Source organism: Primulina tabacum, chromosome 1, assembly GCF_025594145.1.
Source record: "Primulina tabacum isolate GXHZ01 chromosome 1, ASM2559414v2, whole genome shotgun sequence".
NCBI classification, from domain to species: domain Eukaryota; kingdom Viridiplantae; phylum Streptophyta; class Magnoliopsida; order Lamiales; family Gesneriaceae; genus Primulina; species Primulina tabacum.
This window is the reverse complement of record NC_134550.1, coordinates 24,568,018-24,584,723: the sequence shown is the minus strand read 5'-3', so window position 1 is coordinate 24,584,723 and position 16,706 is coordinate 24,568,018. Positions and strand designations below refer to the sequence as shown.

Below are 16,706 nucleotides of genomic sequence, written 5' to 3'. Positions count from 1 at the left end.
TCTAAAGACGACGGTGAAAAACCGTTGTCGTAGCATTGAAAAGTCGTTGTTAAACTAAATATTGCGACGATTTTTCTAAAAACACCGTCGTTAATTAGCGACGGTTGTGAAAAACCGTCGCTAATTTTAGCTACGTCTCTTCATATTATTTCCGTCGCTACGTAAAATAAAAAAAATTACTTTTATAATTTAATAAATCTAAAAAAAACTTAAAATCTTACTAAAACCGTTTTTCAAGCTACGACAAAGGTTTATGTTAAAACCGTTGTTAAAAGAAAAAACACAACGACTTTAATAAAAACCGTTGTCATATGAGTGTTGTTGATGAGTAGTTTTCTTGTAGTGTTAGAGGCATCGGTGTACAACACAAAATTGCCTTGCCCTGATGGCATGGCTAAAAGTAGCACTGTGATAAGAGCTTGCTTCAAAGTATCAAAGCTCTTCCGACACTCATCACTCCAAATGAACTTAGCATTCTTCTTAGTCAATGAAGTGAGTGGCACTGCAATCGAGGAAAACCCCTGAATAAATTTCCTGTAGTATCCAGTCAAGCCTAGGAAACTGCAGATCTTTGACGCGTTCTTCAGCTTAACCCATTCCTTAACTGCTGTCACTTAAGCTGGATCCACCTCAATCCCACTGCTAGATATTATATGACCCAAAAGTGCTACTTTCTCCAACCAGAATTCACACTTACTGTATTTTGCAAACAACTTGCGACTCTGCAAGATCTGAAAAAATGTACCCAAATGCTGACTGTGCTTCTCATGGCTCTTCGAGTAGATAAGAATGTCGTCAAAGAATACTATGACGAACTGATCTAGGCAGGGCTGAAATACTCGATTCATCAGGTCCGTAAAAATCTCTGGAGCATTCATCAGTCCAAATAACATTACTAAGAACTCATAGTGCTCATATCTGGTTCTGAAAGCTGTCTTATGAACATCTACATCTTTTACCTTCAGTTGATGATACCCAGATCGTAAATCTATCTTAGAGAACATGTTGCTACCTGAAACTGATTAGAAAAATCATCGATCCTTGGTAGTGGGTATTTGTTCTTGATCGTTACCTTGTTCAGTTCTCGTTAATCGATACACAACCTCACGCTCCCATATTTCTTCTTTACAAAGTGCATTGGTGCGCCCCATGGTGAGAAACTAGGGTGGATGAATTCTTTTTCTAAGAGCTCCTGAATTTGCTGTTTGTGCTCTAACATATCAGCTGGAGCTAAACGGTACAGTGCCTTAGAGATTGTCATGGTGCCTGACACAAGGTCAATGGCAAACTCCACCTCTCTCTCTGGTGGAAGGCCTGTGACGTCATCAAAAAAACGTCAAGAAAATTAGGAGTACTGGTACATCGGACAATGACAGAGTGGGTACGTCAGTTGCGGAAATAATATTGGCCAAGAAAGCCTGAAATCCCTTATGAATAAGTCTCCGAGCCTGCATGATAGATATCATGTGAGGGAAACTCATCCATCTATCCGGCTCAAAGAGAAATTCCTCCATGCCCAACAGTCTTACCAACACTGATCTTTTCTGAAATTAAATAAGAACTGTGTTCTTCGTTAGCCAATTCATTCCCAAGATAATGTCAAACTCTAGCATCGGCAAAACAATCAGATTGGCATACACTAGGTGGCCCTACAGTTCAAGATCAATATCTCTGACCACGCTAGTAGCTGATAACTCTTCCTCTGATGGGACTGTCACTTAGTAGTTCATGTCGAGTCCAATGTTCTTGACATCCAAATGATTAGCGAACATCTTTGAGATAAAAGAGTGTGTGGCTCGAGAATCTAACAAGGCCTTCGTGGCCACGCTTTTTATGAAGATATTTCCCGAGAGACGTTAGCACAACACAAAAAGTTACACCCCAAAATACTAATCTTAACCTCATGCATAATTCAAAATTTCTATCCCAAGTCACCAAAAATACGGAACAACACACTAATAATCCCCAATCAAATTCGAAACATGCATGGCAATAATACGGTGCTGGATTAAATAGGTTACCAGTCAGAAGAGTCGTGTCTGGGTTCTCCTCCTCAGCCTGCATGGCAAACATTCTCCCCTGGTCGGCTGCCTCAACTGCGGGCAGTCCCTCAGCATATGATCACTGGCTCCACACTTGAATCATTTTCCTGAGCACCATAAACACTGTCCCACATGCTGACGGCTGCATTTCGGGCACACCGGGAACTCACCAGGCCTCTGAGGAGCCTTCTTCTGAGGAATAGGGCCCTTGCCTCTCGGCGGTCCCTGAAACGGCCTCTTCTCCTGCTGTCCATGGAAAGGCCTCTTAAACTTCTGCTCTGCTGGGGCTGAGGTTCCTAATAGGGCATCTTGCCCTGCCTGTCGTTCTCAATATCTCTCTGGTCTTGCTCTGCCGCCAAGGTTCTTGACACAGCGATTGCATAGGTGGTAGGACCAGCAACTCTCACAACACAGCGCAAGATCGGCCTAAAACTTCAATGAAATGCCTCGGCTTCTCCCGGGCATCATTCGCAATCAGGGGCACAAAGTGACATCCCCTTTCAAACTTCCTTACGAACTCTGCAACACTGCTATCTCCCTATCGCAAAGTCATGAACTCCCGGGTCTGGCGGGAGCGTACTTCCTCAGTAAAGTACTTGGAATAGAAGACTTCCTTGAAACAAGTTCGAAGTCAGTGTTTGCACGTTCACTGACACAGATGCGCTCTCCCACCACAGTCTAGCGTCTCCTGTCAGCAAAAAAATGGCACAACTGACCCTGTCTGCATCCTGCAGTTCCATGAAAGCAAAAATTACCTCAATTGACTTAATCCATCCCTCAGCTATCATCGGGTCAGTAGTCCCCAAGAACTCCTTTGGGTCCATCCTCCTGAACCTCTCATATACCGCCTCTGGTCTGGGCCTCGCTCCTGTATCTACGGCAGCATGTTTTCCCGCAAACTGCGTGAAGAACTGAATCATCCCTGCAAGAATCTGATCCAGCATATCTGGGGGTGGACGAGGAGGAGTGGCCCTTTCCCCATCATGAGCTTCTCTATTCTCATCCTTTTCTCCACGGGCAACCATATGTCTAGGAGGCATACTGTTCCAATATTTACCCAACATGCATGAACATAATATTTATATCATAAGATGCACGTAATTCGAGCTTAAAACATGTACATGCTGAAATCATGACTTGATGCTTACTTTAAAACTTTAAAACTTACAGACTTGAGATGTGACTTCATGAGCTTCTCGCAACTGGCAGTAGGCATTACCTTTTACAAGAACACGGCTCTGATACCAATTGTACCGTACCGTATTTTGAACTACTTAAAATTTGCAGAAAAATAAAAATTTTATTAAATAAATAATAATCTTTCAAATAGCGATAAAAATAAAATGCTCGTCTAAAATATTTGAAATAAAAACGATTACAAACAAAGTTTGTAAAAAGGTACTCGTTTAAATATCGTAAAGTAATCTCATGAAAATCAAAGTATTTGAATTAAACATGCTTAAAAATTCTTGAAAGCATAAGCGGTCTTCGGGTTAGGCCTCCGCTTAGTACAAGCCACTCACTAGTCCCCACCTCTCGCCACTTCAAACTCGTCCTCACCTGCATCATTCAAGTCTATTGAGTCTAAAGACTCAACATGTATTAACTGAGTAATATGTAATAAAATCCTACATGCATCTTAAAAATAACACATACATACTTAAACTTGAATGTACTTACATAAACATAGACGTGCCATCATTTCATAAACATTTTATAAACATACTTCTATCATACATACTTGGACATACATAAACATCATCATTTTGCATAGAGATATGTTTCAAAGCAAGTGACCCATACATAAATGCGCCTGATCAGACAAAACCACAGTATTGGGCTGGCAGAGATGTCAACTAACACATACATAAGATCCCCGGTCATACTTTACTGGGTGGATTGGTCCTGTTAGAGTAGGTGTCCGTTGAGTCAAGTGTTGGCCGAGGGTTCACATTGAAACTCTATGTATAAACAATCTTTATTTTAAAAATATTTGAAATTATTGTTATGGCACATCTTTATCTGTATACACATGCTTGTTGCATAGATAAAGTTCTTGAATATACACATAGTAGAAAGAATATGAGATGCTCATATGATGAGTATCATGAAACTCATATTTCGAATACTTAATATTCTAAACAGTTCTTAGTCGATTCAGCCGCCGCTAAGAAGGATAAAGGCCGCTCAAGTTTGAGACTAGTATCTGCGATGTGAGTACCATGTTTCATTGGTAGGGGATATTGTGATGTCCAAGCATGCAGATAGGTGCTCATTGCAGAGCGCACTGAACAACCCTCCATAAATGACTTTCCAAGTGGTTCTCACTTATCAAGTGGAAACGTCCTAGTTTATGGTTTTACACTATTAGTCCTTATGACCCAAGACAACATTGAGACTATATATGCTAGCATTGCACTTTGACTTGTTACCAACTCATATGGGGTCATCGGGTGGCAAGATTAGGTGTTTTGTGGAAACTTATAGGATTCGATGCATTGCAGTCGGGGATTCACCGTGTACCTTCGGGTATGGATAGCCTATGTGATCTCATGTGTATCTAGTTTGAAATATCTGATCAGAGTGTTGGTGGTAATTAAGAAAAGGGTTTCTTAGATTACACCATTGATGTAACTACGATATGACACAAAGTATCGATTCTTTGGCAGCTCTCGATATACCAATAGTTGTCGAACCGGTCGAGATATATGAGTTGAAGGAGCCGTACTGTACGCTAACCATAATAGAATGGTTCTTGCAGGCACTATTATTTGATACCTAGGGAATCATGTAAGCGATGCTGCTAGGCGTTTAACATGATTGGTTGGGTACTATCAGAGTTAAGTTCTAACGTTCTTATTATCAAGGAATTGATAAATAAGAATGGAGCAACTACGCTATGCTCATATAAAGATATGTTTAGTCTTGAATCACATAGAGATGTGAACTCACTGTTAGTTGTATCAATGAACCATTGAGGGTCACAAAAGTGCTAACGTTTTAGATCCAGTAGAGAAGAAAAATAGTTCAATGTGTTGAACGGCTTATAAAGGATTTTATAAGCGCAAATAAAATAAAAGTATAACTTCTATAAGAGGATTATGGGGAATGTAACTTTTAATTTATGGAAGTGTTCCTAAATTAAAAATTTGGCTCAAATAAATAATTTATTTTAAAATTGTGAATTTCATAAACATTGTTATGGACTAAATTAAATTAATTCAAGTGTTGAATTAATTAAACACTAGTGGACCTAGTAGAGTTCAAATAATTAAATTAATTCAGGTGTTGAATTAATTAAATAATATTGGGTCTTGAAGAGCCCAATTGGAAATAATTAATCAACTAGTGGCATGAGTAAATTCAAATAAATATTTAATTGATCTCAAATGTGTTTGAGATATTTAAATAAAAGTCAATGGGCTTTATAAATGTTACAAGCTCAAATAATATGCATGGGGAGGTGAAGAGTTGAGAGACGAATTTTTCAATAAACAATGCATGTGTCTCACATGCACTTTAACTTTTTCAAGCACCAAGCAAGTTTTCCCCTCTCTCCTCACACATATGATGGCCAAAATTTTGAGCTCCATTCTCTCCAATTTTTCTTCTTCATTTTGTTGAGGAAAGTACAAACTTCTCAAAGAAAAATGCTTTAATTTTTCTAGTGCAAAATTAGAGTGGAGATACCTTGTTATTGGTGGACCTAATTTGAAGGAAAAAAGAAATTTGAGCAAGGACTGCTCAAGGGAAGCTTATAGATTGTCAACCCTTCAAGAGTCAAGTTGTTTACAATTTGGTTGGAGCCAATAATCAATCTTTATGATTGATTGGTAAAATTATTAAATACACTATGAATGTCATTTTGTGTTTTATGGTATTTGCTACACAAAATAAGTTGGGGTGCTCGGTTTTCTTGTAAAATATTTTGTTTTGAAACCTCCGCTACGTATCCGGGCACCGTAACCATTCCCCTTTCAAGTGGTATCAGAGCTATGGTTACTATTTTTTTGTGTAGCAAATACATGATATTATATTGAGGTCAATTTCTAACCACATTAGATAAGCGTTACAACAAATCATTGGCCGATTTTTGGAGGATCTTTGGCCCCATGTTGCTGACGATTTCGGCCCTCCACAATAATATGAGCCAGATACTGATTGCAGATAGCGTTCAACATGCAACCACGGTTGATGGAAGACTAGAATAAATTAAACTCTTTTAATTTTTACTTTTGTTATTTGATATAATTTTGAATCTTATTCAAATGAGGGATTTTAATTTTAAAATTGCCTCATCATTTTAATTTAAAATCGCGTGTCATGAGCTTGTATGTTTGCCGGATTCATGTAACTATATTATTTAATAACATACATACTTGCATACTATTATATATATGTGTGTGTGTGTGTGTATATATATATATATAATAATAATAATATGACATTCAACAATAAATAAAGATGATTGATCACCAACACTATTAGACCCATGGGCTGCCCGAAACCCCTACTCATTTTAAAAAAAAATTAAAAAAAAAATTTGTGAGTTGACCGAAATCCCACGACGGAGCTCCGGCAAGGACGATGACGGCTAGGGTTTCCATGAAGATTTTGTTTTGAGGTCATTCGGAGTAGTAATTATATGACGAACAGAAGTTGCCGTTTTCTTGCATAAAATCTCCGCATTCTGCCTGGGAAGGTTATTTCATGAAATATAAATGTTTGATCGAGCTTAAATTTGTATAGATTATTCAATACATATTGTTCTACATTTTTAATGGTGGCGATCAGATTCTAGATGCTTTACCAACATCCATTGGTTCTGGACAATGACTTCCAACTTTGCTGCCGAAATGCTTTAAAATTTAGATAGTCTTTGCGGGATTTTGAGTGCTTCATTTTTGGATTGTGTGATGGTATTTATAGGCTACAAAAAACATCTGAAAAGGAAATCAAAATTGATTTCTTGGAGCCTAAGTTTTGCCATTATCGTTGTAAAAAAATCTATCCAAACTCAAGAGACACATTTTGCACTCAATGGTGATTTCTTACACCATAATGGTGTCCATCTTCTATCACATCCCTTATATGAATCTTGAGTTATTTAGGACATCATATAATGAGATTATTTGAGCTGAAGTTCCAATGTTACGAGATCAGGGTTTGAATCCACAAGTTGCTACACCTCAGACCTTGCGGGTTTAAAATGCTTCGATCTCCAACAAGATGAATTTGAATAATTTTGACTTGGCTTGAGATCGTTGAGCTTTTAGGCACGAAAATTTGGGTCATCACATCCTTTCTCGTTATTGAAAGTTTGGTCCCCAAAACTTAAGTTTTCTTGGTCTTCAAAAAGACAGGGGTACTGGGTGCACGTCTTCTCCTCTAACTCCCATGTTGCTTCTTGTTCGGCACAGTTAGACCAATTATACTTTGACGTATGGAAAGTAGTATCGTCTCAGTGCTTGATCTTTGTTGTCCACTATACGGATAGGGATTCTTTACTTTTAATTCAAATTTTCATTAATCCGAAGTAGTTGAGATTCAATAATTTGGCCCAGATCAACTATGTAGTTTCTTAATTGTGAAATACGTTGTGGATTCTTTACATATTTTGTCACAATGCTAGATTGTAGGCTAATGTTTCCACTTTATCTGTAATTTTGAAAGGTCCTTGATATTTGGGGTTTAGTTTCCTTACCTTGTTGAATAGGACAACTCCATTCATGGGTGAGATTTTCACATAAACTTCTTCACCAACGTCGAATTCTAGGGGTCTTCTTTTTAAGTCAGCCCAACTTTTTCGCCCATCATAGGCCACCTCAAGTCTCTCTTTGACAATGTGTACCTTGTCCACTATTGTTTGGACAAGTGCAGGTCAGGTGATAGCTTTTTATTCGATCTTATTCCATTATAAAGGCGGTCTACACTTTCTTCCATACAAAGCCTTGTATGGAGCTATTCCAATGTTGTTGTGATAATTATTATTCTATGTGAACTCCATAGTGGGGATATATTCACTCCAATTTCCTCTGAAGTCCAGGGCACACGCACACAACATATATTCAAGAGTATGTAAGCATATCTTCAAGAGTATGTATTGTTATGTCAGTTTGGCCATCTACTTGGGGGTGATATGTCGTGCTAAGAGCGACCTTTGTTACCAATGATTCTTGAAAACATTTACAAATTCGGGACACAAAACTTGGATCTCTATAAGCAAAAATTCTCGTCTAAACACCATGTATTATCGCAATATTATCCATGTAAAAGATGGCCATCTTGTCCAGACTATAGTTCTTACATACAATAGAAAATGCATCGATTTTTTATACATATCCACGATTACCCAAATCCCATTATGATTTCATCTTGATTTTGGTAATGCTATCACAAAGTTCATGGAAATATTCTCTCATTACCACTTTGGTATTTCTAGTGGTTACAGGAGTCCTCCAAGTCGTTTGTATTCAGCTTTGACCTGTTAAATAATTTGGTGCCTAGAGAGAAAGGCAAAAACATCTTTCTTCATTCCATTCCACCAGTAGTTCTTCTTCAAATCTTGGTAAATCTTAGTACTCTCGGGGTGAATTGAAAACTTTGATTTGTGTGTCTCGAGCATCACTTCTTGTCAAATGTCATCCATGTCTGGTACACTGGAACGTCCTTTCATCGACAATACTCCATTTCCACCCGTTTGAAATTCTTGGGGTTTCCCTTCTTTGAGTTGTTCCTTGAATTTTTTCAGAGAGGGATATTGGTTTTGTTTTAGTTTAACTGATTCTTGAAGGCATGGTTGATCTAAAAGAGAGGATAAGTTTACTTTTTCGATGTCCTTTCGACTTAGCGCATCCGCAACCTTGTTTGTCTTCCCAAGATGGTATTTTAATTTTAGGTCGTAATTCTTCAAGTGCTCCATACACCGTCTTTTCCTCATGTTCAATTTTTTATGTGAATAAGTATTTTAGACTTTGGTGATCGGTAAATATTTCGCATCTGGCACTGTATAATTAGTGCCTTCAGAGATTTTAGCACAAATACAATTGTAGTTAATTCAAAGTCATGTGTTGGGTAATTTTGCACATATGATTTTAATTGCCATAACACATAAGCAATTACTTTTCCACCTTATATGACCACACATCCAATCCTCTCTTTTTGACGCATCAATATAAATTGTGAAATTATTGCCTTCTTCGGGGGAGGGAGGGTAGTAATACTGACATAGAAGTGAGTTTCTATTTTATGATCTTGAAAGTTTTCTTACACTCTTAACTCCAACTAATTTGGAGTTATTCTATGTGAGCTTAGTGAGAAGAATGACTATTGAAGAGGATCTTTCTACAAATTTTCAATAATAATCAGCCAATCCTTGAAATCATCGAACTTTTGTGACATTTTTCTGTTGAGTTCAGTCAATGATTGCCTCTATTTTCTTGGGGTCCACTGATATGGCCATTTCAGAGATTATATGACCCAAGAAAGTGATGCTCTTTGGCAATAATTCACACTTCTTCAATTTAGCATATAGTTCTTTTTTTTCTGAGTGTCTACAGAGTGAGGTGAAGATGTTCCTTGTAGTCTTCCTCACTTGGTGACTGCACATGAATTTCATCCATGAGTACCATGACAACTTGTAGAGGAATGCCTTAGACACTCTATTCATGAGGTCCATGTATGTTGTTGGATAATTGGTCTGATCAAACTTCATTATTGTGAACTCATAGTCCATATCTTTTCCTTGAGGCTGCTTTAGGAATATCATTTGTCTTTGAATTTTAATTGATTATATTCTGACCTTAGATCGAGCTTGTAAAAGACCATATCTCCTTTAAGTTTATCGAAAAAGTAATATATTTTTGGAAGATGATAGTTGTTCTTGATTTTAATCATATTGAGTTATGTGTAGTTGATACAAAATCTTATACCTACGTCATTCTTCTTCTTCTTTACAAATAAGCCGGAGCTACCCAAGGAGGCACTTGGTTTGATTTGCTTTTATCTAACAGATATTAGAGTTGTTTTTTTAGCTCATTGAGTTCAGTTAGAGCCATCGGAAGGGTACCTTTGATATTTTTGTAGCACCAGGTATCAAGTAAATTTTGAATTCTACTTCGCGGTCCGAGATAATTGCAGGTAACAATTCCATAAAATAATATTTGGAAATTCTCGCACCGCTGAAATATCTTGTAGCTTGAGCACGATTCCTTCTTTCAATACACTCACCATTGCTAGATAGACTTTTTCACCAGACTTCATGACTTTCCAGGTCTAGAAGCCTTTCCATAGTATATTATTCTTTCTTGGTCCGAGGTTTGTAGTTTTACATTCTTACCCTGCGACCTACCATTGCTGCTAATCAATCCATTCCCTGAATGACATCAAAATACACAATAGTATAACTTGAATCAAATAGCCACCAAATGTATGCATATTGAAACTGATTTTATTCTAATTTAAAATTATTACGATGTATGTCTCAAATTTAAAACCAATATGGAATCTTAATTGAATATCCCAAGAATTTTAACATAACCGTTATGAAATAAAATTTTGTTCAACCTTGTACCAAAGAAACTAATCATCAAATAATTCTTCTTTTACTAAATATTCCTTTCATTGAGACGACAAGTCTAACATGCTTTAACACAAACGAGTTCCATTGAATGTCTTTCCCCTTGAATATCTTTTTTATTATTATTCTTTGTACCATAAGAAGAGTCCAAACTTGTTATGTTAAATTTTCCCTGAAACCCACAAATATCTTATAACTTTATTTATATAAGGTAGCCTACATTGTGAATCGTTCATAGAGATTTACAAAAAAAGCAGTATCCGCTTAAAATCCGGAATAGTAGGAGCCAAACATTAATTGCTAAAAGTAAATTTTCAATGAACACATTATGTATTGATTTATAATTATACGACACCCAAACATATTTTTATTGTCAAATTAGAAAATGTTTAAAATTTCGTTGTGTTTTGGATACAATAAAAAGATACACAAACAATTATTTAACTTTTAAACAACGTTGATGTCATATGCTCCAGACACGGGAAGTAAAAGTCTCCCTTATGAAAAATTCCCCATATAGCAGCACCTTGGTGATCAGTCGCCCTAAAACAATCAACGCTAAACCCTACGGTATTTGGATTTCTATTGTGTAGTATTTTTTGTTGTGCAAATTATTGTTTATCTATTGAATGCATTAATTTTATTGGATTTCTTTAAACAATGCAATTTATTATGTTGGATTTTTATAACGAATGAAACAACGCACTTTATTATGGATTCTTGATCTTTTTCTTCATCATAAGCATTTTGTTGTATGCATTTAATTATGCTAGATTTATGAGATCCTCACTATCTTGTTTTCCACTTTAAGTTTGATTTATCGGTATCACGTGGATAGACATCTATATAGTTTGTACAATGTCAATAAAAAATGTTAATCGGATGACTGAGACACTAGGGAACTGTATTGATTCACTCCTTAAATGATTGGCCAAAATTTTGACCATAACACTTATTGTTGGCCTTTTTACGACAAGAAAACTAGCTCAAATTTCCTAAATATGATTCGTGAAACTATTCTTATTTGATATTATATAATCAGTATTTCCTGAAGTATCATATTTATTAAAGTTTAAAATAAATCATTCATGCATTTTATTTCACCACAAAAAAATGGGTAATTTATGATGATGATTATAGCCTTGATTGTTATAGGACGATGGAAAAATTAAAATTTGTTGTTAGTATATAAGTAAAATTAAGCAACCCAAATAAAATAAAATAAAAACATATTTTTGTGTCATTAATTACTAACGGACTGAGAGCCGTAGCTGTGTTCGATGAGACTTAAGGCGATACGTAAAAAAATAGGTCAACTTGTTGCAGTAAATAATTATAAAGTTCTCTTCGCAAATAATAAATAAAAAAACAATACATAAATACACCATAACAATATATTACATTAATTACTAGTCAACAAATATTTGAGATAATTGCATAAATAGTACTTGTTTCGTTGTTTTAGAGATAGAAATATTTATCAAATCTCTATAATCCAGTTATCAGACTATTTTTTTGTCAATCGATGATATAGCTCGGCCATTTTATCTATCACATGTCAATGTTGATCGGAGATAATTATGTATTAAATTCAACTTCGAGAAACTTTTTTAAGTTGAAGTTACTATTACTAATATGATTAACAAAATTTTATAGGTAATATAAGTATTTGAGAATAAGCAATTGAGTTTCTTATATCATAAGTATTTGAGAATAAGCAATTGAGTTTCTCCAAACACTATAACATATCAATTCCTCTTTTTTTCATTTGTTAAATAGTATCTCACAACCATCAACTCAAAACGCAGTTCATCACTATTAATGTCTGAACGTCCATCATGATTCAAAAATTGTTGAAGCATATTGGGCCTCATCTTGGGTCGGGCCCTTAGGCGCGTTGTCCTCCCTAGACTTATAGAAGGTTCGAAAGGCTTGTTCGTTATCATAAAATAACGATTCCAAAATTAGTTTCCATTGTTAAAATTTCAAAAAAAAATTAATTTTTTTGGGCCACCGCATGCTTTATTTAAGAAAACCCACGCTTTCGAGTTTCGTCTTCAAACCAATATTTTTTTCCTGATTTCACTAAACCCTCCCCTCATTTCGTCGCCTCACCCATCCCGTCAATTGGGCACACTTACTCTTCCATCGCGACTCGAGATCTTGAGGTAAGATTTTTATTTTTTATTAACATTCGTTTCTTAACTAAGATTTGAGTTCTTTTGAGAAAAAATTCCAAATCCGACATTCACCTTCAATACATGTCACGGAACCTTACGTTGTTGTCGTTGTTGCCATTAAATTCCAAATATGGTGTTTCCCAGACTAGAGCTGTAAATTTGGGTTGGATCTCACGGGTAACCCGTCCCAACACTAAAAAACAAAGCGGGTTGGGTTAAGATTTTGATGGTCCGTTTGTGTTGTGGGTTAGGGAATGACTGGTTGGCCAGCCAATTTTTTTTTTCAAATATACTTCTAATAATTTATGTATGATTGATAAGTTTGAAATATTTATATTATTTGAAATGGTCATATATTGTTGATGAATTTTGAAACGTTGAAAATATTTATTGTAACGTCCCAGATTCGACGACTGTCCTCACTGTATCAAGACGAGTCTTTCCAGCGTGCTTATGTCCTCACTCACACACACCCTGGGAAACTTCCCAGAAGATCACCTATCCCAAAATTACCCCAAGTCAAGCACGCTTAACTTTGGAGTTCTTATGTGATGAGCTACCGAAAAGAAGATGCACTTTCTTGATATGAGTAGTACAAATCAAATCTTTTAAGCCCTCTTCAACTGTACAGTCCATTACATTGAACAGTCTCGGAATCCCTCTCATTCCGGTGTGGGATCGGTTCATTCATGTTCCCTCCAACTAGAAGCCTACCAGGAGCCGCTCATTGTCCGTGCAACTGATGGCACCAGCGATCACCCCCCCCGCCCTCTTCGGCCCCGGGCCTCACATGCCCACCAGCTTCCGCTTGGTTCATCCCCGAACCACACCGTACTAAGAGAGGTCTCTGATACAAACTGTAACGCCCAGGATTTGACGACTGTCCTCACTGTATCAAGACGAGTCTTTCCAGCGTGCTTATGTCCTCACTCACACGCACCCTGGAAAATTTCCCAGGAGGTCACCCATCTCAAAATTGCCCCAAGTCAAGCACGCTTAACTTTGGAGTTCTTATGTGATGAGCTACCGAAAAGAAGATGCACCTTCTTGATATGAGTAGTACAAATCAAATCTTTTAAACCCTCTTCAACTGTACAGTTCATATTGAACCGTCGAAATCCCTCTCATTCCAGTGTGGGATCGGTTCATTCATGTTCCCTCCACCTAGAAGCCTGCCAGGAGCCGCTCCTCCCGTCCTCTTCGGCCCCGGGCCTCACATTTATAATGCTTTATGTATAATTGATTAATTGAAAATATTTATATTATTTATTTATTTATGTATGACCGATGAATTTTGGAAGATTTAGAGAATTTATAATGATTTTTGTATGTTAAAAAAGGTTTTGCTAAATTTTTTTGGTTGGTCGGTCTGTCTAACCAGCAACTTGGGATGGGTTGGGGTTTTCGCAACCCGCAAAGTTGGTGGCCCAGCCTGACCCGTTTCAAGGCGTGATGAGGTGGGCCAACCCATTTGACAACTCTATCACAAACTTTGTTAGATTTATTATTTTAATTTACTTATTGTTTTCTTGATTTAAAGCATGGTTATTTTGATTAAAAAATGGTTTTGGAATAACATAAAATATATCTATGCACGTTAGACTCAGTTAGCTTCATATTATGATGTTTGGGTTCTATATGGGATTAGGATCATGTGGAGCGTGGTTTGAATTGTAAGCTTTTGAATATATGCACTTTCTTTTTCTTTTATTTTTTTCTTTTTTTTGTTGATATATACTTGTAAGTGGAGGAGCGACACAAGTGGAATTTAAACCCAAAACCACATGGATCTTAGGACCTCACCCTTGCCACCATGCCAAAAGATATTTGGCTATGCTCCTCGTTTTTTGACAATAGAATTTTGGCCTTCCAAATGACATACGATTTTAAGAAAATTTTAAATTAGATATTCTTAAAATATGAAAATAATTTTAAACATATATAAACTCATTTGACCTGCCCAAATAAATCATAGACCCTCCCATAAATGGAATCTTGAATCTGGTGTAACATGCATGAGGACCACGTTAAAACTTCCAACTTCGCCTTTATCCCATGAACAATGTGCATCAACAAATTTTTTTCAGCAAGTCCAACTTCAGATAATGTAACTAAAATATTTTTTTGGCACATGCTTCTCTATGTATTAACATATTTAGTTTTGTTTACTTTGGTCGTAGTATAAGTTGATATGACTGAACAATCACCTGTTCATATGGATTCAACTTCTTCGGAGGATTCATCGTCGCCAAAGACACAGATTCGTCCATTTGGAGGAAAGTAAGTAATCATGTGAATACATTTAAGTCAACTATTAATTCATCGTGAGTAATTATTTGTAATTTACTTCCAGATTTCTTCCGCACAGTCATAAGGTCTCCGCATATATTACCAAGAAGTTTGCCGAGTTGCAGTGCTTGGAGGGACATACATGGAAATATGTGAACGAGAAGACGAGGGACTTCTACTGGAAAAAGTTCAAGGTGAGAAAATTTATTGTTATTGTTCGAATTGAACAGATTTAAAATTTTAAACCTTTAAATTTTTTAACATTATATATATTTTAAATTGTAGAAACAATACCATTGGGATCCTCGACTAGATGAGGAGATCAAGAAAACTTGGAATTCACTGGTTGCCGATCTATATAAAAAGACATTATGCAATTGGCGCAACAAGCCTCAACCCCCACGGGGGGTGAATTTTGATATATGGGAACATTGGAAGACAGTTTGAAGCAGGCCTGAATGGAAGAAAATATCATTGTGTGGCAAACAGAACAGGTGTAGTGAGCCAGCTGGCCCAGGAACGGGTCTTTCTAAGCACATTGGTGGATCCCGCTCATACGTGGAGCATGCAATACAACTGGTAAGTTAAACTACAATTTCACTTCTCCAATGATTGATTAAATTAATGTTTGCACAAACAATTATATCGCAGAATGCAAATTTGAAACGAAAAGGCACAAGCTGGGAGCTTTTCAAAATGACGCATGAGTCGAAGAATGGAACATTTGTAGATGCTAGATCTCAAGACATAAATGTGAGTTTATACAATTTAATAACATCAATATTATTTTAATTTACATTCACATCTTTGAAAATAAATTAAGTAATTGTTTTACTTGATTTTTTGGTAGGACAAGATGAATGCGAGATTTGAGGAGGCTTCGCAACCTACCATTGAGGACGGGCTTCCACAAACTCCAACCGCTGAGGCCATCGACAATATGTACTTTGACGTGGTTGGTGGCGTGAAAAAGAAGAGACTATATGGCCTCGGTTCTCAGGAATATGTTACTTACCCGGATGCTATGTCAGGACATGTCCGTCGGGCTGCACGTTTGAGCTCATCTACTGTTATTGTCGATGCCACTGCTCGTGCTGATGCTGCTATTGCTAGTGATGTTGCTGCCACTGCTGACCAGACTGCTCTTGCCACTGCCGAGGTTGTTGCTACCAATGAAAGGTGTATGGTGCTAACGAAGGAGAACGAAGCATTGCGCCAGGAGCTCGATGTTCTGCGGCATCAAGTTAGAATTTTGATGAGGAATGTACTTGTCCAACTTCCTTCTTCTTCTTCAACTCCGATTGAAGATAACATGACCCTGCCCCCATTACCTTAGAGATGTATAATTGTGCTTGTTGATTTGAATTCTAATTTCAGATTGTCTAGCTCTGTAATTTGAATGAATATTCACTACAACAAAAATAGTTTTTCGCTGCGCACTATTAACAGCGGACATTAAAAGCACGCCGTTAATAATAACCGTTAATATTATTATTAACAGCGTGCATGTTTAATGTGCGCTGTTAATATATAGACACGATTTTTTTTAAAAAAAATTAACACTATTAACAGCGCACATTAAAAGAACGCCAATTATTAACGACGTGCTTTTAATGT

The 16,706-nt window shown here is 36.7% G+C and overlaps 1 protein-coding gene across 2 annotated transcripts; it reads left to right on the top strand.

Annotated features, from left to right (window-relative positions):
- The first annotated feature begins 12,665 nt into the window (after positions 1-12,665).
- LOC142518472 (uncharacterized) lies at positions 12,666-16,504 on the top strand. 2 transcript variants are annotated; one of them, XM_075621263.1, is made up of 6 exons: positions 12,666-12,788; positions 14,981-15,080; positions 15,154-15,283; positions 15,375-15,668; positions 15,741-15,842; positions 15,940-16,504. In XM_075621263.1, exons 5-6 carry the CDS (start codon positions 15,786-15,788, stop codon positions 16,423-16,425), a joined length of 543 nt encoding a protein of 180 aa, XP_075477378.1. In that variant the 5' UTR covers positions 12,666-12,788; positions 14,981-15,080; positions 15,154-15,283; positions 15,375-15,668; positions 15,741-15,785; the 3' UTR covers positions 16,426-16,504. The 2 variants fall into 2 exon arrangements, with proteins under 2 accessions (XP_075477378.1, XP_075477372.1); XM_075621257.1 differs by lacking the exons at positions 12,666-12,788; positions 14,981-15,080; positions 15,154-15,283 and having other exon boundaries at positions 15,666-15,842.
- The last annotated feature ends 202 nt before the right edge of the window (positions 16,505-16,706 follow it).

Bases quoted from the DNA above. Each gene is read 5' to 3' on its own strand.
- LOC142518472 (XM_075621257.1), top strand. From the start codon at position 15,714: ATGTTTGCACAAACAATTATATCGCAGAATGCAAATTTGAAACGAAAA. The intron at 15,843-15,939 runs GTGAGTTTATAC...ATTTTTTGGTAG, and splicing joins CTAGATCTCAAGACATAAAT to GACAAGATGAATGCGAGATT.